Below are 26,146 nucleotides of genomic sequence, written 5' to 3'. Positions count from 1 at the left end.
TTTCTATCACCTCCCCAAAGAAGAAGGCAGTGAGAGCCCGGCGCCACCGGCACAACAAAAAGAGCAAAGTGTGTGATCCTCCTCGCCCGCTGCCTCCCGCTTTCCAGCTCTGCCTTCCTGAATGGCTGGCAGCGTCCGGCCCTGGACCTGGCCCCCCGACACCAGCGCGCCCTGATCTCCGCCAGCAGCCTTGCCCCGCGCCCCGCTCGGCTCACCGAACTCCCCTCAATCTCGAGCCCAGCGAGGGCTCCTGCCGGGACAGCGGCGGCGGCGCGGGCGGCCCCAGACCCGGGCTCGCGCTCCGGCTGCGGCCCCGACTCCAGCTCGGACTCCGGCCCGGGCCCGGCTCCTCCAGCGGCGCTCGTCGCTGCAGCTGAGGCGGCGGCTCCAGCGGCGCCTGCAGCCCCGACCTCCTTCTCCACCACCGCCGCCGCCGCCGCCGCTGCCGCCCTCGCGGTCTTCCTCTGTGTCGGCTCAGCCCGCGCTCAGCGCGTAGCCCGAGCGGCCGGCGGGCGGGCAGGCGCCTGGCGCGGGTGAGCGAGTGTGTGTGCGAGTGTGTGTGTGTGCGCGGGGGTGCGGGCGAGGCGGAGGGCGAGTGTGTGCGCGCGCCGTGGCCCATGCCCGCCGCCCCCGGCGCTGCGCCCCGCGCCGCTCCCGGCTGCCGCCTGTGCCATTTCTGATTTTGCAACTTGGGGAAGAAGAAAAAAGCGAGAGAAGGGAGCTTGCTCTCCGGGGGGGTGGGGAGGGGGGGGAAGGAGAGCGTGGCCCCCCCAGGATCGGAGCGCGGGGGGAGCGGGCGAGGGGAGCAGGGGTGTTGCGGGGGGGGGGATCCTGAGAGCCTGGGGGGGGGCTGCAAAAAGAGAGAAAGAAAACAGCAGGAACCACAACAAAACGCCAGCAGGGCGGGCGGGCGCGCAGCAGCAGCGGGGCGGCCGAGGCAGTAGCGGCGGCAGCGGCGGCGGCGGCAGAGGCAGCGGCCGGTGCGCGGCTCGGGCTCGGCTCCCGCGACCCCGGGGCGCCCGGTGGGCCCCCCACCCCCTCCCCCTCCCCCCCTTCCCCTTCCCCTTCCCCTCCCAGCGCGCCCGCGCGCCCCGCGGCCCTCGGCGAGCAGCTCGGCTCCCCCCAGCGCTCCCCGGGCCCAAAGATATGGCAATGGTAGTTAGCAGCTGGCGAGATCCGCAGGACGACGTGGCCGGGGGCAACCCCGGCGGCCCCAACCCCGCAGCGCAGGCGGCCCGCGGCGGCGGCGGCGCCGGGGAGCAGCAGCAGCAAGCAGGCTCGGGCGCGCCGCACACTCCGCAGACCCCGGGCCAGCCCGGAGCGCCCGCCACCCCCGGCACCGCAGGGGACAAGGGCCAGGGCCCGCCCGGCTCAGGCCAGAGCCAGCAGCACATCGAGTGCGTGGTGTGCGGGGACAAGTCAAGCGGCAAGCACTACGGCCAATTCACCTGCGAGGGCTGCAAAAGTTTCTTCAAGAGGAGCGTCCGCAGGAACTTAACTTACACATGCCGTGCCAACAGGAACTGTCCCATCGACCAGCACCACCGCAACCAGTGCCAATACTGCCGCCTCAAGAAGTGCCTCAAAGTGGGCATGAGGCGGGAAGGTGAATATTTCTTCTCTGCTTCTCTCCCTGAGCTTCGCCCGCCTTCCCGGCCCTCTTTCTTTCTCTCTCACAGAGGTGGCTGCTGTATGGGGCTGGGGCTCCTGCAGTCCTGGCCCGTCCCAGCTTCCCCTGTCCCCCCCCCCCCCCAGCTCGTTGCCGCTGCCTCCCCCTCCCGGCCTGCGCTCGTCTCCCTGGCTCCTCCATCCCTCTCGCTGCCTGCTCAGGATTGTGTCCCTGGGATCGTGAGCTGTGGCTTAAAATCCCCTTCTTCCTCTGTCTTGGATGTGCTCGATGTGTCTCTTTCCCGCGTGTGCGTGAGGATGCTTGGGGCTGTGCTGGCATGAACTTGGGGAGGGGTGCTTACTTCCCCCAGAAAACTCTTGTTTCTGTGTTTTTGCATCTCACTTTCCCCTCCACCTTTTCCTTCCCTTTATTTGAAATGGGGGAGGGCTGGGGACTGGAGTACCCTGAGTAGATTCATTGCTGCATCATCCTTTTGGAAGCTTAGCATGGAAAAAGAGTGAGATTTATTGCACTTGTAGGTCTAATTAGGGGAGGGGGGGGCTTCTGGCCTGTTCACTGGTTCTCTCTCCTCTTCATGGAGCTGGGGCCGCCTCCTCCGGAGCTGTGGCCTTCTTTTCACCCCTCTACTTTGAAAGGAAAGTTTGTGACTGAGCCTTGCTTTCATAGTTGTGTCATTTTTTTAAAAGCATGATACTCATTTTATTTCTTCATCAAACTCCACCCTCTGCTTAAATACTGCATACAAATTACAATTTACAGCGGCATTTACCGAACCTTCTGATTTGGCTATAATGCATAGATAGACTGCAGCTGGCATGAGCTTCCACATCATTTAATCCCTGTGTTGTATGGCTTTGGTTTCTTTTAACGCAACTTTTGATGTTGTATTTAGATATGCTTCATGTTCATGTGGCAAGAGATGCAGCACTTTTCTTATAAATATATTTAGCCATTTACAGTTAAAGTTTATCTCCTGACAATCATTAAAGATGTCTTATAGTCAAATTAGCGAACCAGTCAATTTTGCAGAATGCAGATTACTCCTTCTTGTAATTGACTTTAAAATTATATTTTATATGCCACAGGAAAAGCAATTGAATTCCTTCAGATCTCAAAGAGCAGGCAAATATGACGACTTCATTTCTAGCTCCAGGAAGATTTTGTAGGCATCTGGGGGGGGGGGAGGAGAGAAAAAACAACAACTTTGAATTGTGCTCTCATTTAATTGAAAAATAACTGCCAAGTTCAAAACTATAATTAGAAAAAAAAGTATTTTAGCCATTATGTTTCAAGAGCTGAAATTGCATTGGGACTTGCATTACAAATGGAATCAAAGCAAACTTAAGAAAACAGTGCACAACCTGAAATAAGACAGCTACATGTACATGGACATATCTACATTAATTTGTTGGGGGGAGAGTTCAGTAGCCCTAACTTTTCCTAGAGTTGTCTTTGTTTACATGGCAATTTAAAACGCTGGCACTGTTGAAGTAAAACATACACATTAAAAAAAAAAAACTTTGGTCAGCTTTAAGAACTCAAAGCATGCTTACGTTTTGCATTCAGATGGTTAATGAATCCAGTGTTTTTGCAGTTGCAAGCTCGTGCATTCACTGGGCAAAAGCTGGCTGCAGGTTGCAGTGGCACCACGCAGGACAGACATTAATTATAGTTCCTACTTTTCCCCATAATGTTTGGCTACTGTAAGTTCAACTTTTTCTTGAAATTTTTCAATTTTCTGTTGCTTTTAACAGCGAGAACTTTGTGTGGGGCGATGGGGAGGAGAAGAGAGGGGAGGGAAGCAGGATACTTGTTTTCTATTGAAAAGTTGTAAGTGATTAGTAGCATATGTAACTTGTATCTATTTTAAGGGTAATTTGATGGCATTTTTAGAGAATATGGGAGCATTTTGAGCAAAATGTTGCTTGCTTGCAAATGAAGAGGCAGCTAGGCATTTGCCTAGAACCACAACCTTTCTCTGGTTTCTCCTGTTTATTTTCTATCCTGATTTGTTTCACTCTGGAGGGGGTGAGTGGGATCTCAATGATCTGCGTGTTACTCCTTGGTGGTAGAGGGGTTGGGTGGGACTTTCTTGGGCATGCTGGGCCTGGGGGCCCTGAAGTCAGGCCTAGTTCTGGCAGGGCTGCGTGACCAGGTGCGCAGGCGATGGACCGGCGGAGCAAGAGGGCCTCACCCCAGGTTTCCTCCTGGTGCAGGCCATAAGAGCGAGCGCAAGAGAAAATGCGCGGGGAGCGTGTGACTGTGGGAAGAGCCTCCGCATTGTGTCGGGTGCTCTGCAGCGCGGCTATGTCCGCAAGCCCCCTGGATGCACATTGCCTCTTTTCTCTCTTTCTTTTTGTCAGCGGTTCAGCGAGGAAGAATGCCTCCAACCCAACCCAATCCAGGCCAGTACGCACTCACCAACGGGGACCCCCTGAACGGCCACTGTTACCTGTCGGGCTACATCTCTCTGCTGCTGCGCGCGGAGCCCTACCCCACATCGCGCTATGGCAGCCAATGCATGCAGCCCAACAACATCATGGGCATCGAGAACATCTGCGAGCTGGCCGCGCGCCTGCTCTTCAGCGCCGTCGAGTGGGCCCGCAACATCCCCTTCTTCCCGGATCTGCAGATCACTGACCAGGTGTCCCTGCTACGCCTCACCTGGAGCGAGCTGTTCGTGCTCAACGCGGCGCAGTGCTCCATGCCACTGCACGTGGCGCCGCTGCTGGCCGCCGCCGGCCTGCACGCCTCGCCCATGTCCGCCGACCGCGTCGTGGCCTTCATGGACCACATCCGCATATTCCAGGAGCAGGTGGAGAAGCTCAAGGCGCTGCACGTCGACTCGGCCGAGTACAGCTGCCTCAAAGCCATCGTGCTGTTCACGTCAGGTGAGGCTGCGGTCGCTCGGAGGGCAGGCCGCGCGGGGAGCCACCGCAGGCTCATTTCGGCCGGTCGGGGCCGGCCTTCTGCACCGCCGCCGCGCCGGCCCGGCCTCGCCGGACCTTGGGCCTGGCCCGGACCTGCGCCCGCCGCGCCCCCCCTCCCCGCGTACAGACGCGGCCGGTGGCGGCGCTGCCATCTTGAGAGCGTGGCGGTGCGGGAGATGAGGCAGCGGATGCGGCAGCGGGCCTAGCGGCCTGGACCCCCGCGCGGGGCGGCGGCGGGTGCGTGTCTCGTGGGGGAGGCGGTGTTGTGGATCGTCTGGCTGCGCGTGTGTGCGGTGTGCTTGCGTGTGTGTGTGTGTGTGTGTGTGTGTGTGTGTGTGTGTTTCTGGGGGAGGGGAAGGAAGGAAAGAACGTGGGAATGCGGCTTTCTCCTCTGTGTGGCACGCTCCCTGGATGAGTTTCCCGACAGAGAGGCGCGCGCACATACACACACACACACACACACACACACACACACACACACAGGTGGAAAGAGAAGAATACGCACAAGTAAATCATAAATAATCCCGTTTTATTGCTGCCTGATTTTCCCTTATCGGAAACCATTCATGTTTGCAGTTGCTGAGGTTATTGAGGGTCGTAAAAAACGGATTCGATCTAAACAAGAAAGATAAAAACAAAAGCAATACTGTAGAATCCAAAAGTACGGTAGGCTCCCCGCCCTGGAGGAAAATCTCATCGCCATGCAAAACACTTGAACATCGGAAATTTAACAGAGTGCCTTAAAAATATCAAATTAAATGTAGGCGGTGGTAACATGCATGTTAACAATTTCTCTTATGATAGATGGTTCAAATTAACTTCCAGGAAAGTGCATTAACGTTGCCTTTGAAGGCTCGGGTCTGAGCCTCTGAGAACACTGCCCGCCTTTTTTATTATTGTAACCTGCAAGAGGGAAACATATAAACACTCGGGACAGCAGGTAATGGGGGAAATATAAACAAAGCCAGAAGGGACGCTGGTGGGGAACAGAGCTGCCCAGACTGGGTCTCAGCCTTGCCCACTGTGAGTAGGGTTAGCCGCAATTTTACCTCCAGTATTGGCACTATTGTTTTTAATTCCTCCGTTCAGAGAACAAATAAACTATCCTAATAAATCTAGCCTAGAACCAGGACACCCAAAGGCCAAATTAAAACCATTCTTGAGCAGAGATGGTGAAACCCCTTTCCCAAGGCCTTGCTGAACAGTAAGCAGTGGTATGAATCTATCAGTATTTCTTGGCTTTCATGCGTGAAGAATCGTATTTACGTTGTATTAAAATGACTCTTAAATTTGCACAATATTGTAATGTAGCAAATGTAGTATTAATATCGATCTGAGCAGCAGATAATTTATTTAGACAAGAGCATCTCATTTGTATGCAGGGTGGCCAGAGCTGTGGACTTGGACTGCCCCCCTTTTACTTTCAGTGCAAATACAGGTCTGCTAGTGGGAGAGGGAGTTATTCTTTGCAAGAGGATAAAGTGAGAACCTTAAAACAAATGGAAGATTTATCGAATAGCCTCCTTGGTGTTTGAATGCATTTTATCTTAATAAGTCTTCTTGATAGAAACGTGTTTTTCACAAGTGACAAAGAGCCTGGGAAGCAATGACCAGGCTGCGTTAGTTCTGGCAGGCCTGGGCCTGGCTGGCTCTCCACTACCCGGCTCTTTAGCCAAATTAATCAGGAAGCAAGCCAGTGTCAGGGCGGCTGGGGTTTTAAAATCTCATCCAGTGAGGTGTCTTGAAGCAGATATGTGACTTGAAGCTGGACAGAGGTCTTCTCAGGAAAGGTCTCCCCTCCCTTGTCCTTGTCCTTCCTAAGGTTCTTTGAACTCCCTTGACTTTTCTGATCTCCTGCCCTTTCCCAGAGAGAGGCAAGGACTGTGCAGGCTGCAGAGTAGACTGTGTAATTATTTAGCTTTTCTTTCAACTTTCATCCTAAAACATCCCTGTGAAAAGTGTTTCTTTAAAAAAAAAAAAAAAGAAGGCCCAAAGAAGTTTCTTCAAGTCTTCAAGGTGCAAGGGGGAGGCAAGAAGTGAACAATAACATTATTTTGCTGGAAATTTGCAAGCAGAATATCTGAAAATGGAAATAGAGCTGTCAGTAGTAATTCACCCCCCTCTTTCATACAACACATTTCCACTTTTGACTAAACTTGTTTTGATTGCCAGCCAGAAGGGAATTCATGGGAAGCCTTCTCAAAGTCATCCAACTTTTGAGCAAACTTTGAATGATGGAAAAGACAGTTTTAGACATATTGTCCAATGAGGTTTGCTCCGGTTAAGTATTTGAAGCTGGCACAGGGGTTCCCTGTGGTGGTTTTCACATTTGGCCTCCGGATGGTATGCTTAATCCTTAATATTCTGGACAGCATCCAAAGACTAGGTCATGACCTGAACTTACTTTTTTAAAAAAATTCATTAATTCATACACCTAAATATTCCCTCAAATAAATGAGACCTTCCCTGAAAGGAACCATCTAGTTAACATAAATACAATAAATCCATTTTCAGTACAATAATAACTTTGATTTCTAGTTATGGCAGCTGATTACATCTATATTTCCTGAACACTAAACTCTTCTGAATGCACAACATGAAATACATTCTCTGCACTACAAAGGCTAAGCCGGGAGGGCCTGAACAGTAATGGTTATTTATTTACATAATTTCTTTTCCATATACTGTAGAAGAAATATTGAGGTTTCCCACATTGACACTGCCATATAAAAAGTGAGACATGGATTTTGCACATGCTGACTCCTTTTCTGATCTGGGGTATATATAACTCATGGCGTATAAACATGGACTACATTACACCCCCTGCTCACCTCGCTTTGCTACCACAACCACCCAATCCATCTAAGAGCTCATACGGTCTGTCCACAGTTGGGGGAATCCTGTTGCAGGAATATCCAGAGTGGGGATGACTCTTTACACTGGAAAGCCAGGCCCAAACTAGGGCCATAGGGCTTGCTGCCTGGCACCTGGCAGTCCACTGAGCTACAGGCATTCTGCCTTCAAAGGAGGAAAGATATCACAGCAGCCAGCACAGCGCCCAAGCAAGACTTTCCTGGGCTTCTCTCCCTTGGCGTGGCCTAGCTGGGAGAAGGGTAGTGACCTTGCACTCTGGGGTCCCTCATCATAAATATCAGATAAATATTGTACGGACCTGAGGGGATGCCATATGGGTCTTTTTAAAAAATCTGCTGGGGTATCAGTGGGTCCTTTTCATTTTGCATTGTCTGAGGCTGAAAGGGATCCTGACGTATAATGGGCAGATAATGCATGTAAAGCAAGATATATGTAAATATGAGTCTGCATGGTGGCTATTTAGCAGAGCCAGGTTAGCAAGCAGGGCCAAGGGCAAACCTCAGGGTCCCCTCTCTAAGGAGCAAAGCCCCAAAGTGCTCCTGCCCTCGCCCTGCTAGCCATAAAACCTGACTGATTTCCCAAGGCAGGCGGGTGTGGATGCACCCTAGCAGCTGGCTGGAGTAATTAGACATCTGACAGGAATCCGGTCTGGATCTGGGGTCAAAGGACACTTGCCTCAGAAGTTCTTGAATCATCATCACTAGTTTTATTTGTATTTTTGCTCAAGGCCATAGCCTTATAAATGAAGATGGTAGGATGTTTTGTAAGCCCCAGTTCTTGAAATATAAAGACATAAAGCTCAGAAACCTAGCAGACACAGGTTTCACTTTTGAATCATTTGCTATGTCTTTGTAGGGTCACACTTGCCCATTCACAAATATATAATGTCCTTTTAGGGGCATCGCCATGCATGGATTTCTTCCCAGATCTATATATTAGCAAACTCTGCCTTTGATCTCTAGTCAACCTCCTGACTGGCTAAGGGTTCCTCTGTGATCTTCCTGTTTTTGAAATATTCATTATTAATATAAGAAACAACACAGACATTTAAACTAGGAGAGGAAGCCTTCATCTCATTCCGCTGATTCCACCATCCCCTCCATTTGCTTGCAGTTAGTTGATATAGTATAAACTGCTGTCTTGAAATATTTTTAGGAGACCAAGAGGAGCCTTGGTTTATCGATGAGATAAACACACAGGTTTTGAGATGCTGTCCTTGCATGTAGGTGCCTTCCCCCCCCCCCCCGCATTGGTCCTGTAAAGGAAGCCTATCACCCCAAATCCCCCCTCAACTCCCCATCTTCTAGTTTGAAGCAGCAGCAGCTGCTGCTACCTCTAACCCAGCTTTGTGTCTGATCACTAAAGATGTCTCCTTTTTGCAGCCTGGAGTAACTGAGCCACCTTCTTCCTGATTATTATACAGTTTACAGAGATGTGACCAATTTTCAATTACTTGATCTAAGGCACAGATAGAAGTGTACATTCTCACCAAGGCTTTGCTGCAGAGTCCTTGCTTGCATGGATAGTGGATCTCAAATCCTCTCTTGCTAAAGCCTGGGCTTGATCTGATTCCAGGCACTGCCAGCCCATGATTCCCTGCCTGCTCTTATGTGTTTGTTCACTACACAATCTAGGTTCTCCTTGAGGTCTCTGGTTGGGGTCATTTGTTGAGAGGGGGACTCCACGAAGCCTTTAAGAACTGCCTTCAGGCTGCGTATTTCTTCAGGGCTCCTGAACACCCAGAAAGCAGGGGGAAGTGGAGCGAAAGTCCTCCCTTTAATGAGCACAGTGCAAGGATGCTCCCCTGCAGGCAGAGGACAGGTTGCTCCGCACAGCAAACATGGCTCCAGCATGTATATTACTTAACCCAAAGGTGAAAGAGGAAAAACAAAGGGACGAGGAGAGAGGCTGCTGCCTCTGCATGTGTGTGCTTCTCTCTCCAGCTCCCCTAGGCTTGGTGGGGGGTTGGTTTATTTCATTTGTTTTGGGGCTGGTCGAGGAGTGGGGAAGCATGGAGGGGTGGGTTTCTTTCATTTTCTCTCCTATTTCTTTTTTTCTCCTTTTCTCCTCAAAAAAGATTCCTTTAATGGCTTGTTGTTTGTGCCTTTGCTCTTCACCGACCTAACCATGTGCCCGCTCCCCTTCTCTTTCCTTCCTGTGGCTGCTCGGGCAGATGCCTGTGGCCTATCGGATGCCGCCCACATCGAGAGCCTGCAGGAGAAGTCGCAGTGTGCGCTGGAGGAGTATGTGAGGAGCCAGTACCCCAACCAGCCCAGCCGCTTCGGCAAACTGCTGCTGCGCCTGCCCTCCTTGCGCACAGTGTCCTCCTCCGTCATCGAGCAGCTGTTCTTCGTCCGTTTGGTAGGTAAAACCCCCATCGAAACTCTCATCCGCGATATGTTACTGTCTGGGAGCAGCTTCAACTGGCCTTACATGTCCATCCAGTGTTCCTAATCCTTGGGCACTTCCCACCTGCCCCCACCTCCTTAGAGACTCAGAGGACCTGCGGGGGCCATGGACTCCAAAGCCTGGGGGACACCGGGCAGCTGATGCAGGGTGCAGCGTGCTGGGCAGGGGGGAGGAGGGCTGGGAAGGCAGGAGCAGCCCACCCTACAGAAATGCAACCCAAGCTACAATCCAGGAGAAAAAGAGACTCTTTTAGGATCAGATCTGTGAACCCATTGGAAAGGAAAGGAAAAGGACCTTGTGTCTGGTGAGAAAAAGAAAACAATCTTTGGAAGAGAGGACCATGAGAATTTTAATAAAACAGAAGGAGACTAATGGACCTTCCAGGATTTATTGTGGACGGATGTGGATATATTCTGTACAGAAAACAACACATGGAAGTGGACTGAATCCTATGTAGAAACACACACGCACCCCCAAACATTGTTATTCATTTTGTAAGATACTAGTCTTTATTTTCATTTTTTGTAAAATTTAAACATCGTATGCACATAAAAAAAGGAAACAATTAGGGGAAAATAACATTTTCCAAATAATTATAAAAAATTGTCCTGTGTCTATGTATCTATATCTGTTTTGTATTTTTTTCTGGTTCCAAACCAGATTTCCTGTGATTCTATACTAATAATTTTTGATATAACCCTTTGCTTCTTATAATGAGTGCGATATATGTTGTCGAGGCTGTTCTTCAAGAATTAAAATTGAAGTGAAAATTTAAACAAAAATAAAAGAATTTAGCAAAACCCACGCGTCTGGTTGTTTGACAGATGTCATCAGTGCAAAAGAACACTCCAATTAACCTCCACTCCAATTCTTATTAGAATGGGGGTGGGGTTAAGAGGGGGAAACTCTTAAGGTCTAGTACCAAGTTGGCTAGGTTTATTTCCTAAACCAAGTCACGGCTTGGTTTTGTAAATTTAGAGGGCCAGGCTCTGCGTGAGCCATTGTGATCAGGGACGACAGGGAGCCGTGGTTGCAAGCATCCCATGTGGCCTTGTGGGTGGTGGTGGTGGGCTGCTAGAGGTCCTGCATGCGGCTGGGCCTCAGGCTGGCAGACCTGGTCATATGGCTGGTCCAGGCTCAGGCACCACTTGCTTCCGGGACTGCACGTGGGAACTTGCCTGGCTGTAGGGGTGTGAAGCACTAGAAGAGGAGGGTCAAGGGAGGGAAAGGTTTGCTCAGGCACCTCTGTACCTCATGCCTGTGATGGGAGGGTCTGGCCTCTCCCTGGCTCTGGGAGAGAGGTGGGACCTCCCTGCTGGGAGCCCTGGCTTTGCTCCCTCTATGGACCGCTGAAGAGGTGGCGAGGGTTTGCCCTTCTCCATACCCTGTGACAGGGGTTCCATGCAGGGCCCTCCAGGTCTGTTGGGTGGATGGAAGGGCCTTGCTGTGGCCTTAAGAGTGTGGGCCTGGGACCTGGGAGTGGGGGAGCTAGGCTGGAGCAGGTCCTTTTCAGAAGGGGTGTTTGGGTCCTAGTGGCCCATCAGGGCAGAAACCTCCCGCCAGGCCTCTCCTTGGGTGTGCTTGGGGTGCGCATTGCTGCTCTCTCACACGGCTTTCAGAGCAGGGATGTTTTACAGGCTCACAGGCAGCACTTCGAGAACACTTACTGCCAACAGAGTTTTTTCTACCCATATTAATAAAGCCAGGTCTTTTAAAATAACACCTCTCACCCCCCTCCACCTTCCCCAGCCCCAAACAAGCCCTTTTCAGGCTGGTGCGTCACTTTTAGGCATAATTGACAAAGTTTTGCTTTCAATTTGCTATCTAGAAGTCTCCAGGTCCCCACCCCACTCCTTCAAAAATGCATTAACAAGCTCCTACACTCCAACCAGCTTGGAGTTTGGATACTCCGGGCACAGCACAGTTCAGGCAATGCCACGCTCTCTGTGGAGAAGCCCTGCAGGCCCATGACCCCAGCCAGCCCGCCTGCAGACTGCTGGAGCCCTACCACAGGGTGTGTGGAGTGTGGAGTCCCTCCTGCCCTCCAACTGGTCCCACTCAGAAATGTCCCTCATCCTTCACACCACACTCAGGAGCACTGTCTTTGTACCTGGGGTAACCCAAGGTAGTTGGGTCATGGGGAGAACTCAGATTTAACCACTGATGGCCTCCCAAGAAGTCCTCCAGGCTGATGGGGATTGGGGTGGGGTGGGCTGCAGCCAGGGCAGAGGGGGGTGGGAGAGGGGAAGCCAAGCTGTGTCACCAAGAGCTCCCCATCTTTCCTGCTTTTCTCCAAATGAGATGTAAATATATTCATTACAGTGTGATCCCTCTGATGAAAACAGATAAACATTTTCATAGGTCAGAAACGTATTTTTCAATTAATTTCAATATGGAGGCACAAGCACAAGGCCCCTAGTGTGGGACTGGCAGAAACCGAGGCCTGGATTGTAGGAGGCACTGGCTCCAGGCTCCAGAGGTGTCAGTACTAACTTGGCTGTGCCAGGCAGGGTGCAGCGTCACCCATTGCCCACTGCCCCGGGAAGAACCAGCGTAGGAAAAGGAGAGCCCATCCTAGGCCTCAGAGTCCCCCACAGGCTCAGTCTGAAAATAGGGAGGCCCTGGGGCTGGGCCACAGGGAGGACGAAGGGGCGCTCTGCTCCTGGGGCGGCGGGCAGGCTGGGGGCTGCCAGCAGTGCGTTTCTCCTCTGCTGTCTCCCTGGCGGCTGGGGCATCCTCACCTGCATTACACACAGAGACAGTCGTCTTCAGAGGTCTCTGTGTGTCTCAACCAGAGAGACAGAGTCTCCCGGGACTCAGGGCCTTGCGGGCCTCCCGCGGGGCAGGACAGGCGGCTTTCTCTAGCTGTCGGGCCCCATGAGTGTGCGGGCGTTCAGGGGAGGTTTAGGAGCCCAGATCCAGGCATCTGAGCCTTCTGACCACCAGGAATCGTCCTTTGGGCTCCGATCTACAGGCTGCGGGGCAGGGCTGAGCCGTGGCCAAGGCGCGGGCCTCCTGGCAGTGCCGAGGGGCAGCTGCCCCACTCAGGTTCTGCGCTCCGGGGCCCCTGGAAGCCACCGGGCAGAAGGCGATGCGGCGCACGTGGGAGTCTCCGCCTGGGTGGCCGCCTGGAGTCCCCCAAGCCGTGAACTGAGCGCCAGGGGGAGCCGCGGCACCCGGTGTGAGGCCGCGGGCAGGCGAGGCCAGGCGCCTCCCGCAGCCCAGCGGCCTGGGCCTGCCTGGCCGGAGGAGTGGGAGAGGAGGCCGGGATGACTGGGCGAGGCTGAACCCACGGGTCCCCAGCGAAATGCATCTGAGCAGAGCGGCCCACACAAGATGACTTCCCTCTGGAAATTACCTGTGACATATGAAAGCCAAGCGCTCCCTTTTCCAACCGAAACACTTGCTGAGCCACCAGAACTTTCAGGGCTTTGAAGTCAGTTTAAACTACAAGCTTTGCTTAAAACATCAAAAAGGCCATCTCGGACGTGCTTTCCTGCGGGAATCTCTGGGGAGAGCGGCTGCGCCTCCTCCGAGGCCCCGGACCGGAACTGGCGCGAGGGAGTTCAAATTCGACCTTTGCCCCGACGTGCACACCCCAACCTGCTACCAGGCGTGGCAGAAGCCCGGGGTGGGGATGGGTGGGGATGGGTCCCCAGGGCGGAGTGGGGGTGGGGGCGTTTCCAGGCCTCTGCCCCCCAGGCTGGTGCGGGTTAGCTGTCTCTGGGGACCGCAAGGGTCTCAGACGATCAGGTCCCAGAGGCCCCACTGCCCGCCCGGCAGGCTGTGCGCTCAGGGGCACTGGGGATCCACCTGAGCTTGTCTGCTTGGAGCATGCAAAAAGTTTTTTTTTTTTTTTTTTTTTTATCATTCTCCTCCTCCTCCTCCTCCTCCTCCTCCTCCCCCTCCTCCTCCTCACCCTCCTCCTCCTCTCCTACGCAGTCCTTATATCTCCCACAGTGTAGGTCACCCCCAGAAGCTCCTTGATCCCTCAGAACAAATCGCCTGGATGTCTGCAAATGGGAAAGCATGGAGGAACGTGGGGTGGGTGTGCAGGGAGACACAAGTGGCAACTAATAAAACTCTTGTTAGAGGGCCTGCTCAGCATCCGCCGCGTCACTGCGCCTTTAACTTGGAAAGCCAAAGAGTTGTATTCCTAAATGAGTTAAAGACCCATTTACCTCTGTCGTGTTCTATTCATCAAGCCACAAGTTGAGAGTTCCTAACATGAAACTATTTGTTTGCTTACACAACCAGCTGGGCGCAATTTCACGTCTGAGATATCTATCTGAAAGCGCCTCTCATTTATTATCTCTCCCTGTCAGCGAATCCATTTTCCAGCTCCCCCTCCCCCCTTTGGAGATTATTTATTTGTCTATCTATTTATTTACTGACTTATTTATTTGTGGTGGGACTTCCTTGCCTGGGAGGACCTGGGTGAGGAGTGCTCCCTGGGCGCGACTGCTGCCTGCGCGGCTTGCGCTGCGCCCAGCGCTGGGACAGGGTGCGGCAGAGGCTCACTCGCCGCCACCGCTGGCCCCCGCCAGTGTGCGGGCCGGCAGCGGATGGGCCTGGCCAGACACAGCTGCCTTTCTCCCTGGATGTCCCCCCTGCTAGCTCTCCCCAAAGTAAGCCTCAACCACCTGTGCAAGGAGAGGATGAGAGGGGGGCCCGGGAGGGGGGCCCAGGAGCCTCTCCCGGAGTTGGGGGCCCAGGATACGGATTTGAGATATGCTTTCACAAAGCCTCACCTGGTCCCAAGGGGCCAATTTCCTCTTCGGGCCGGAGCTTGAGTGAGTAACCAAGATGTAAATAGTTGTGTGATGGCTTGGGGGAGGGGGCAGTGCATTTATTGTGTGTGCGGAGGGGAGAAGGCTGCACGTGGTTTCAATTTTAAAGCACAAAGAAATAACATGCAATGCAGAAAAGAGGTTTATGAATGTAATTGAGAGGAAAGAAAACAATTAACACGGTGCAAGGTGGCACACTCGATTCTCCAACCCTCGCCTTCTCTCCTACCCCAATTTTGAGAAATCCGAATCTTGTCAATAGAGTAGGTCTAGGCAGTTGGATCCGGCTGATAAGGGAACCTCTGATGGAGATCACTGTGATGGGCGGATAATGGTGTCTATCCATCTCCCAGTCTGCTAAGGCCTTCTCCAACCAGACTGAAAGCAAGGGATCAAATCCCCAAGCCCAGCGTCTTAAATGTTCCCGGTTGTAAAGATGGAAAGGAGAAGGGGTGTCTGGGAGGGGAGAGGGAGAAGGAGAGAGAGATAGCGAGGGATTTCTTTAAGGCAGACCAGGCTGGTCTCTGCAGGCTCTCCTATTGTGTTGATTTACGAAGACATTTGCTGTATATAACGTTTAAGGCTGATAATATCATTGCACAGCCAGATAAATAAAGCGTTGGCCCAATGGTGGGGTCAGCGATCGATCTCTGGGCTCAGAGGAAAAAGGAGAGAGACAGGGTCGAGCACGAGGCTCTGTCTGTGTGCTTGTCAGTCGGCAGGCAGGAGCCCGAGTGTGTGTGAGAGCGGCAGGGTCTGCCAGAGAGAACCACGTCTTCAGCTGGCCAAGAGGCTCATTAGCATTCCCAACCCATGGACCTGCGCTGACAACTAACAGAGATATCCCGCTCACCACCAGGCCTCCTCTCCTTTTGTCTTCAGATCTGGAGGAGAAAAAGATTTCTCGGTGGAAGCTGGAGCCTGAACTTCCATGTGGCTGTTGGAAATTCAGGCTATTAAAAAAAAAAAAAAAAAAAAAAAAAAGGAGGTTCCAGGATCTTTGCCTGATCATTCACTCTGCTTTAAAAAAAACTTCCTTCCTAAAGAAGGAACTATTTTGCTGTTCTCTCTCAAAGTGTTACATGCTGTGGAAACTTTAAACTTAAATGAGAGAGAGGATATCCTCTGAAAATATTTTGCCATTTGTCTAGTTGACACTGCCGAGAGGTGGATGTTTGTATGTTTGGCTCACATGCACAGGTAAAGTTGGTACTTTTAAAGACTTCTAGAGCATAGCAACCAGGAATTGTTTGAGCTTTTTTGTTTCTCTTCTTTTTCTGCTTTTTTTTTTTTTTTGGTCATGATAAAGTTCATTTTATTTTCTACAATAAATGTCCTACTTATTACTTTATCACTCTCCCTTGTTTAAATAAAGTACATCGTTCAAAATTAAATGGACCTAATTTTGTATTAACTATCAGAAAGAAGCAATTCCAGAAGCCTCCACTATTTTAAGAAACATTTTAAAATTATACTCATTTCTGAAGTTTTAATCACCTTATACCTATTTTGGGGAAAGTGTCTTTTAACCATATCACACAGGAATAAATATGTATCCACTTTGCTCTCCTGGATCCTGTGCCTTGAACTTCTTCTAAGGAGGCAGATAGTTTTACATCAGAGTGTACAAATTATCCCATGTTGACAGATGTTTGTCACTTAGTAACTTCTTTCCAAGTTTTCCCCCTCCCCTACGCCTTCTTTCTAGCTTGCTTTGTTGTTTTAAAATATGCATGTCTCTCACTGGAATGCCAGTCACGAGTGCAAACTTTGTGTCCAACCTCCCACATGAAATGATCCTTTTAGAGGGAACTCGATATGTCTCAATCTGCACTTCACTCAAAGCCTCTGGGTACTGGCCACTCACTCACTGGCCCTGGCTCCAAAATAACTCAGCAGAAACAAGTTTCCAACCAAAAATCCCCTCGAATGTCTCCCAGGGAAGAAATATAGCTCCTATAATTAAAGGAGGCAACGGCCAGAGGGGGAATGCAGCCGGCAGCCAAAAAAAGTAAGAGTTTTATTTATTTGCTGATTGAACTTGGTTTGTCATAACCAGCAGGTTTATCCACACTGGAGGTGCTGGAGGTTTGTACTGTGTGTGCACAAGAGGGAGAGGTGGGGAGGGAAGAAAGGGGAAGAGAGAATGATGTGGAATAGGCAAAATGAAAGAGACAAGGGCAACATTGGGAGAGAGAAAATGATCTCTGTGGACAATGCAATGTAGGAAATTTCCTAACACCAAGATTTGCAGATTTGAGTAAAAACTTGTAGCTGAGAAATATGGGGGATGGGGAACTCAGAGGAGATGAGGGGATAATTATAGTTAATTCTTAAATGTGGGGTATCATCAGGAAAAGGAAGACTCTGACTGTTTCCCCTAGAAAAGTAGTGGGACAGCAGGGAAATTATGAGCTGTGCAGTGTGTGGCGGTTTTGGTGTGTGTGGGGTGGAATTATAACCAGAGGAACTGCAGAGAAGGGAGAAGTTTCAGGACTCAAAGCAAAAGTGTTATGGAGTCAGAAGCCCTCCACCATCCTTGGCAAAATTTGCCTAGTAAGTGTTGGGTGTGAAATCTTCTCCAGAAGACATCAGGTTTGCCTCTTATTTTAATTATGTTTACCTATTTGAGCTGATTCTGGCATTAGATGCAGGTGTAGGATGATTGGACTCACAGAATGAAGAACACCTCCCAATCTCTTCAGACCCCCCCTCCCCCCCCCCCAAAAAAAGTCTTCAAAACAGAAGGAGTACTCAGCCAGGGCAGCTCATTTCTATTAAAAAGGCAAAACTTTAGCACTGATGAAAAACAGATGAATTTTTTCTCCCTCTCTCTGAAACAGTTACTCTCCTTTACTGATGTGAAGTGACGTCAGCACGCCTGCCCTATCCCCTTGGAGAGAAGGGAGTGAGGAGGAGGGGATGGAGGGAAGGAGCTGGGAGAAAGGGCCACAGAAAAAGAGAAAGCGCTGGGCAGAGAGGAGAGGATGGAGGGAGGGGAGGGGAGGAGAGAATAAGAATGAATATCCTACACTTTGGGGCCAAAATTCCACAAAGAGTGGGCAAAACAATGCTTTAGAAGCTGGTGATTGATAGGACACCTTTCTCTACCCTCACCCGATCTACATATTCTAACATATGGAAAGCTTACAGGCCCTGTGCACTTATAGAAGCCGATAATGCATTAGCTCTCAGCAATATTTACAGCACCACTTTTAATACACACCAGATGGTTCGCGACTGTGCCGCCTCAGCCAGCTACACTCCTCGATTTTACTCGGCGGCACTTTGTTGCAATTACGCTCCATGCTGAGACCAATTTTATTGGTGACCTATTTTTCATATTTGCAGCATTTTATGTTTAAAAAAACAAAACAAAACACCAAAACCTCCTCTCTGGCCTTTTTGTAAAGGGCAGCGCTCCAGAAGGGAGAGCTTAGGAGGACGGAGGGGCTGTCTAGGTGGATATTAATATTTATCATGATGTTACCTACCTCGGGTTTAAGTAAGTACACCGGATAGACATAAGTACTCCGGTCATTATGTTTGTTCACTCACCCCCCTGTTTGTCAGACCCCCACGGACTGTCTACACGGCGCGCTTGCCTCAGAGTCAATACATCGGACCATAAATATTGTATTCCATTAATTATCACGCCACTGGCTGATCCTGGGCGCCGGCATCCTCGAGCGACGCAGGGCAAATGAGGACGCGTCCTGCGCGCATTTCTAGGCTGGGAACCCCGCAGAAATCTCCGCGGAGCCTGGGAATTCCTAGAGCCCAGTGCCTGGCTCACCTCGCCGGGCCTGTGGGTGGAGGGCCGGCCGGGGAGGGGGTACGGCGGGGAAGCCCGGCGCCACCGGGAGCGCTCAGTACCTGTTATCTTGCCACGCAGAAGGCCACAGGGAGAATCCCATTTGGCACGCAGGGAAAGGCTTTCCACTTTATCTCCCGCCATGTAAATATCCCCGAGTGCCCGGCGGAGGGACTTTGTTTTGCACAGAACAATGTAAATATCGTATTTGCTGCAACGCAGGTGTGCTCTTCCTACCTAAACTCCTCCCCCCTCGCTTATAGTAACTCTTTATACCCCCTTCCCCTGGTTAAAAAAAAAAAAAATCACAGATGTTTACTTTATTGATATAACCTATACCATGGTTAGGCTGAGAATAATATGCCTCAACTAACAGTCATTTAGCAAATAATAGAGGCGTTCTGGATGCTTTCCAACGCTACACATGTACTTGGTCATAAAATGATACGTGAAAAAATTAACATCTGCTTTCCTAAAATAAAGTGTGCCAAGTAGCTTTTTATGAATGCTTTCCTCATTTTAAAAAGAAATATGGAGAGATAAACTGGCACCCAGATGTATAGCATATTTATAATGGGTTTAGGAGTTAAAGGTAGCTATTCATTGCACAAGCCATTTGAAAACTGACGGTTTAAAAGCTACTTAACCCCAGACATCTTCGAATCCTGAAGCGTCTTCCAAATTTTATTATTTAAAGAGGAATTTACTGTAACTTAATTGCATATCAAGGCAGAACTGTGTGCAAGTCAGGGCCCTGCAGCCTGGGCTCCGCCGAAATTCCAACTTGCCTTTTATTTACCTACTTTCTCAGCAAGGTTCCCAGGCCCCTAAGGAGGCAGAGCTGGAGAGCGGAGTGGGGCTCTTTTTTTGTTGTTGTTTAATTCCACTATTAGGAAATGAGGCCTACCTTTGAATTATTTCATTAGGATTTGGCCTTTTGGGGGAAGGGGTGGGAACCATAATCATTAGTGGCTTTTTATTATTTCTACAATAAATGGCTAGATTCTTTGTTGAATAAGCTGCTTGAATGTTTTGCAGATGTTCCACTTAGACCAAATCTGACCCCCTATTTCCTTCCAAATAAGTCGCTTAAACTCTCCCACCGGTGCGAGTACCCCAGAGCATGCTCCCCATCCTGGCGAGTTTATAAGTGTAGACCATATTCTTAGGAAATTTCCACCTAGCTGCACACACACACGGACACACACACACAAATACATTCACACACACTCCCACTCCCACCCACTGAGCCTCTGAGCGTGGCCGAGGGTAAAAGAGGAGAAAAAAGACCAGAAACCGGTGAGGCGGAATGGCAAGGAGGCGGGAAGTCGCGCAGTGGTTACACCCCTGAGCGGAGGCGCGCCCTCCCTGGGCCCCTCGCCCCCCTTTGTGCCTTTGGTTGAAACGAGGGGGGTGGCCCAGGTCTGTTTCCCCCAAAGTGATGGGAATCTGGGTTTGCCCCGCGCTTGGGGCGTCCGCCTGAGGCGTTCCGGCCGCCCCGGAGCGTGGGGGCGAGGCCGGGCAGCCCGCGGGCAGCACCGCCCCAGCCGCGGCGGCCGCGCGTGGGGACCGCGGGCTTAACAAAGGGCTCCGTGGGGCGCGGGCACGTGACGGGCCCCAGCGCCGCGCGCGGGCCGCCGCCGGGCGGGGCCGCCAGTCGGGGTGCCCCGGGGTTTCTGGACCGAAAAGGCGCTGCGGGCCGGGGCGGGCTGCGGCCGCGCTCGCGGGAGGAGTCCGGGCGGCTCCGCGCGGGGGACGCCGCACCTCTCCTCTCCCGGCTCCCACTTGAAAAGCACTTGGAAGAACTGTGCGCCGGGAGGGCCGCGGGGTGGGCCGGCGGCGCGGCGGAGGGGGCCGGCGTGTGGGAGGATGGGCGGTGGTGGAAGAAACGGCCCCTTTCTGAGTGACAGGACTCCCTTTCAAAGGGCAAGCAGGAGAGGGATGAAACAGCTCCTAATATGAATAGGAGAATTTTCAAGGTTCCGAAGAGTTCCTCCCCCTCCCCCTTTTAGGACAGAGATCTTTTTTCTTTTCTTTTTCTTTTCTTTCTTTCCTTCCTTCCTTCTTTCCTTCCTCCCTCCCTCCCTCCCTTCCTTCTTTCCTCCCTTCCTTCCTTCCTTCTTTCCTTCCTTCCTTCCTTCTTTCCTTTTCTTACTCTTCATTAAGGTATGAAATGCCTGTGCAAACGTGCCTTGTGTGTTTCCGGATAAAGGATGAACCATGAACCTTAAAAAATCTTCTTGGGTTGATAAAAATGACTGAAACCTTTTCACATGGTTTTGTGACTCCCTGACCAGAGTGCCTATGGCAGCAGAGGAGTCAGGGGGGCACGGCTGTGAGGCAAACAAAGGACTATCTGACAAAGTTCTCCCTCACCCCTAACAAACCTGTCACATCCCTACTTCTTCCCAGCGAAGAGATGGGGTCCTTGTTTAAACCACCTCCAAGGTGATGATTAGATGGCTCTGTGAGAATCAGCTTGGGAGAGGAAACCTCATCTCTCACACACGGATTTTTAAAAGCCTGCCTGTCTTTATAATTTAACCTTAGAAGCACTTTTATTACCTCCATGCTCAGCCCTAGCTTGTTTTCTTTAGTTATTGAAGGACCCTGCCTTCTGGAGAAGAAAACCTTCCTCTAAAATAGGTTTAAACCCACAGTTCCAGTTGTTTGTTGTTGTTACCGTGATTATGATGGTTATTATGTCATCCCCTCCTTTTTGCACTTGATCTGATGAGAGAACTTTTTTAAAGAGTGTGAAATGAAGGACACAAAGACAGTATATTAATGAAAAGAAGAAAGTGGCCCTTTTAATGAGAACTAAAGAAAACTCAAATGTAGATGAAGTGTACCGTAAAAGCTGCTTCAAAGTCTATCTTAATTCCCTTGGGCTCAGCCATCACGAACATGTGATAATTGGGAGTTCTGCACCGAGGTACGGGCGGCCACGGGGTGGGGAGGTATGCAGATGTGCCTCCCTCCCCGCCCTATAATTCCCAACACAGTTTCACCAAGAATTTGGAGACCTTACAGAACCCAGCCCTGGCTACTTTGCTCTCAAATGCTACCTTGACATTCAAAGTAATTTTTCTTTCTCAGCAACCGCACTCACCTCACCGAGGGCGCTTCATCCTCTGCCCTACCCCACCCCCGGCTGGTTGGGACAGACTGGGCCATATTCTAGGTTTTGACTATTATTTTGTGATCAACTCTGTTTAATTTTCTATTTATTTTCAGACCTCAGCCTTTCTGGATCACAAAAGTCCCCACAAGCAACACAGCAATAAATCCAAACAAAAATAAGACGGATTTCCTCATCGATGTGTAATAAAGTTAAAGGACATTGTTTTGTCAGACAAGCGCTAAGTAGAAAATAAATCTCAGAGTCTGGGGAAACAAACGGAGCGCTGCTGGCATGTGTGTAAATTTACTTTTAAAAGCAATAAATCAATGTTAAATTAAACAGCTGGGCACCCTGTCTAGGGGAAGGTTCCGTGTTTAAGAAGACCTTGATGGGAGAAATGTGCTATTTAACAAGACACCAAAAAAAAAGTTAAATTTTTATTGTTATCTGAGGGAAGACTGGCCTGGGAACTTGTCTGAAGTTCAGAGAGGAAGAGGGAAAGAAGAGGCAGCGTGAATTGTATCTACTTTCCACCCTCAGGTCTTCACACATGTTTTCAGCCCTAAGGAGACAAGGAGGTTTCACAGAACCCTTTTAGATGTTTTGTAAATTGTTGACTAAGCTCTGACATTCCCTCTGTATTGGCTTAAGTTTGTTGGGTTGGGATTTTTGTAGGATTCTTTCTGTAAAATACTATAACCTGTGGAGATATTTTAATAAGCACTTTGAGCATTTTCTTATCTAATGTGTCCTTTATTCTCAATGCAGATGTTTTACACAGTAAATAGCATAGGAGGAAAATAAAAAGATCTGTTATTTCATATCTATTATTCCTGTTTTCATGGAGAAGCAAACCTGAGGCTGAGTAGCATTGAAAGCTCAACTGTAATGGTTTAATATTTATTTTCAAACGTTTGTGGGGTTCTTTTTGTGCGTGTGTATGTATGTGTGTGTTTTCTAAACAAAATACTTCACTGGGGAAAATTGTATGTGTGGGGTGGAGGCAGGGCAGAACAATAGAAAACCCAAGCTCTGGCTCGGTAGTCTAAGAACAATGTGAATCAATGAGTTATTACCAAGGCAATATTCAATAGCAGGAAATTAGGAGTAGTTTAAGGCTAGCATGTATGTACACTGGATCCCCCCAACCCCGATCTTAAAATGAAATTCCAAAAAGACTCAACAGAAGTACTTTTAAAAGCAGACATATTTTTGAGATGAACTCTCTTAGTCTTTTGAATTTAGACCGACTGGTTTAAATGAAGTATATGGGGTTCTTGCTTATACAGAAACCAGCAGATTACTCTTTACTTTCTTCATATCACAATCCCAGAATCATTGTCTTGTTAACCCAGTTCCTCAGAATATTCATGTAATTAGGTAAATTCATTCAAATCTAAAAAAATAAAAAGGTGCTGTTTTACTGCCCTCCTCCCCCACAAAGCCACAAACCAACAGGAGTATCTGGTAGCATTCTAGCTACCTTTGCTTTTCTTCAGCCCAAGGAAATATCTAAGATGTAGTTGCCTGTGGAAGAATAAAGTTATATGTTCATGCTTAGCAGGCAGCATTCAGTTCCCATGGCCATCCATGGCTTGCTCAGGAACTCGGAGATAGCTGGAATTGCCTGTCAGGAGGCCATTGGGCAGCGTTGTAAACTCAGAATGACTTCTCAAACCCTGCTGGGTCTGCCCTGCGATGTGCTTTCCTCTGCGCTGAAGCCCTGGGAGTCATGTCAGTCCAAGGTGAGCCTTTCAGGCGCTGCTCTTTGTCCCCATATGGAGAGGAAGGTGCAGAATTAGACACTAGGCTGGTTTGGGGGTTGGGGGTGCTGGGAACGGGAAGGCCGCTTGTTCTAATTAAAGACAATAAGCAACCCTGTGAGGAGCTGTCCTTTAGCCTTAGCTTGAGGCAGAAAGGGTCTGTCTCACCTCAGTAGTTAGTTTGTTTGAGCTGGCTGCTGGGGTGAAAAGCAGAAACCTGCAGGTAGCGCTGGGCTCAGGTGAAACTGGGCCTGTGCCGGTGGTTAAGTCGCAGCAGGTGCATCTTGAAGTCCTCCCTTTGCCTCCCAGTCCCCTGGTCTGTCTGTACTCTGTGCTGGACTCGGCGCGTTTTGATTCTAACTTTGCTTGCTAGATGGCGCTCGGTGTCTCAGGACCTTCCATTTCAGAATTAAAGCCGCTTTTTAGCACCGTTGTTCTCAACTACTCGTGGGCATTTGATTAGCACAGTGCTGGCAATGCTATTATTGCCCTTGTTTTTGTCACTCTTGTTCATTTTATGATGAAGGTAGCATCCAAGTGGGAGCTGCCCATCTTCATCTGTAAAATAAAACTGACTGAAACTGTGCACCTGAATTTAGGGCACATGTATAGCTCAGTGGCTCATTCTGGTACATTTTAAAGCACTTTAGTAACTTTTCCTTAAGTAACCTGATTGAGGTGTTCAGGAAGAAGATAAATCAGCAAGTCCAGATGGGCATTTACAATCCTTGAGGTTTACCACCAATGTCCTCCTCTGGCTCCCACCACTACTGCCCACTCCTATTTCAGGATGAATTAAGCTGATCATAGGGAACTTATTACTTTCATTTATCATTATGGTATATAATTAATTGATTCTAAAATTATTATAATTTGTTTAAAGCCCAGATACTAAAATTTATGTCCATAGAGAGATATGTTTTAATATTAGTAGTACAAGCTGCCAAAAGGCTTGTTTCCCATGAAGGATGATTTGTGGATTCTAATGTATATTTACTTTAATCACTAGGTGATTATTCAAAACACTTTTGGGGGGAACTCCTTTGTGTTGGAGCACAATGAGACAGAAAATCAATAGTTCTAAGTTTCTGATGGAAAAAATTAAGACGAGCCAAAGGGACCTGTGTATTGTTTTGTCCAATGAAGATGTCACTTTCACAGCACCCACCACTCTCCTACTATTGTGTGTCCCTTAAAGAAAAGGTTGCAGGTGAGGAAGGTAAATGAAAGGAAATAAAAAAAGAAAGAAAACCTCTATGCAGACATTTTACAAACCCTTTAACAAAAGAGAGTTTAACTTGTTACTTGCTTTTAGGATTTAGAGAACCCATTTGTATAGATATGTTCCACCTTTGGGAAAATCAATAACAATCAAAGCCTAGCGGTTTGGAAACCTTTTGTCAAAACTTGACTGCTTTGGTGAGGAACCCCGCAAAGTCTCTCTCTAGGTGTTAGGCTGAAACTAGCAGGCGCTGAAAACCTAAAGCGGAAAATTTACAACTTGATCAGCCCCAGCCACACACCAAAAAACCTGCTACTGGTGCAAACATATGTTCCAGATTAAGTTAAGCAAATGGCTCTCCTTTTCTCAGGGTTGAAAGTTGATCATGAAAATTCAAATTTGAATGAGTTGTGCTTCCAGTGGATCAACGGATCCTCAAAGGCTTATAAATCCCTCCCAACCCTTAACTCAAGAAACTTCATATATTTTATTACCTTCTTGAGAGCCTAGTTTAGAATCTCCTGCCAATTTAATACAATCAGGTATTACTTTCTAGGAACACATAGAGTTTTAAAAGTGGCTAAAGTTAAAAACTTGGTGCGCTCTCCCCCCTAATGTTAAACTGCTAATGTGTAACTGAGTGGCTCTAATGCTTTGTCTATTTCCTCACATACATACTAACTTTAAAAAGCAGAAATTAAATGGTTGAATTTATTTTAAAGTTACTTTAAAGTTTGGTTTGCCAGAGGAGTAGATTTTTTATTTTACAGCATGATATAAAATAAAGCAGTGTTCCCAAAGCCTTTAATTATGTGGAGGAAAGGAATTATGGTGTTTTTTTTTTTTTTATGGGGGTAACTGTCTTTTGCAACCTCACTGTGGTCATCCAACCATTTCCCAGCTCAATAATTTGAAGACCAAAGTAGCTACTAAGATGTCTTATAAGGAAGTTTAGCATTAACTCTGGACTTTCCAAGACAGCTAGCTCCCTGGGTGAGTTGCAGAGGGTGGAGCAAGCAGACACCTCTGGTCCCTTTCTATTTAGTCTCGGAGTCTCCGGCAGTTCCCTCTCCTACCTCCCCGTGTGGTCCTGCAGATTTTAACCAACACTGTCATGTTGAAGTTTGGTAGTTATTGTTTACATTTCTCCCTTTCCCAAGGGGTCTTGGCAAGTGTTTAAGAGATTATTGATTTCCAAGAAACCAAATAAAGAAGCCTGTTCTTTTATAACATATGAAATACACACTTTTCTTTAAATAGGCAGTGTATATTTGACATTGACAAATGAGCAAGAGACAAGGAAACTTATTTTGAAAGATGTTGAAGGGGAAAAAGTGGATAAAGCAGCTGCAATCCCCTAGAAAACTAAAGTTGGAATTAAAGGAAACGCTTGATAAAAGGGGAGGGGGATGCTATCTACCCAGTAAAATGTTTTAAAGTTCATTGAACACAAACAGGTGGTGAGCAAACATCGCTGGAGACACTCCTTTTGGGGGAGGGGACCTAGTCAGTATGACTCAATGTTTTATTTTTATTTTTTTAAAAAAGAACTTGTACTTTTTTCTCCACATATATTTTTTTTCTCTGACA

The 26,146-nt window shown here is 49.1% G+C and overlaps 1 protein-coding gene and 1 long non-coding RNA gene across 3 annotated transcripts; one reads left to right on the top strand and one right to left on the bottom strand.

Annotated features, from left to right (window-relative positions):
- The first annotated feature begins 848 nt into the window (after positions 1 to 848).
- Positions 849 to 10,643, top strand: NR2F1 (nuclear receptor subfamily 2 group F member 1). 2 transcript variants are annotated; one of them, XM_080682475.1, is made up of 3 exons: positions 849 to 1,606; positions 3,994 to 4,521; positions 9,608 to 10,643. In XM_080682475.1, the coding sequence occupies exons 1-3, from the start codon at positions 1,147 to 1,149 to the stop codon at positions 9,886 to 9,888; spliced, it is 1,269 nt and encodes a 422-aa protein (XP_080538601.1). In that variant the 5' UTR covers positions 849 to 1,146; the 3' UTR covers positions 9,889 to 10,643. The 2 variants fall into 2 exon arrangements, with proteins under 2 accessions (XP_080538601.1, XP_080538602.1); XM_080682476.1 differs by lacking the exon at positions 849 to 1,606 and adding an exon at positions 2,793 to 3,333.
- Positions 2,551 to 4,661, bottom strand: LOC308255274. Its single transcript, XR_013961324.1, has 2 exons — positions 4,295 to 4,661; positions 2,551 to 2,800 (listed from the first exon to the last, which is right to left on the bottom strand). It is a non-coding gene; the product is annotated as an uncharacterized lncRNA (long non-coding RNA).
- Positions 10,644 to 26,146: the final 15,503 nt, after the last annotated feature.

This window comes from Plecotus auritus (assembly GCF_963455305.1).
Source record: "Plecotus auritus genome assembly, chromosome: 7".
In the NCBI taxonomy this organism is placed as follows: Eukaryota; Metazoa; Chordata; class Mammalia; order Chiroptera; family Vespertilionidae; genus Plecotus; species Plecotus auritus.
This window is presented reverse-complemented; position numbering and strand designations above follow the sequence as displayed.

What these genes read in the sequence shown, in the direction of transcription:
- NR2F1 (XM_080682475.1), top strand. Translation starts at nt 1,147, where the DNA reads ATGGCAATGGTAGTTAGCAGCTGGCGAGATCCGCAGGACGACGTGGCC. An exon ending in AGTGGGCATGAGGCGGGAAG is followed by an intron (nt 1,607 to 3,993) that starts GTGAATATTTCT and finishes TCTTTTTGTCAG; the next exon opens with CGGTTCAGCGAGGAAGAATG. An exon ending in CATCGTGCTGTTCACGTCAG is followed by an intron (nt 4,522 to 9,607) that starts GTGAGGCTGCGG and finishes CTGCTCGGGCAG; the next exon opens with ATGCCTGTGGCCTATCGGAT.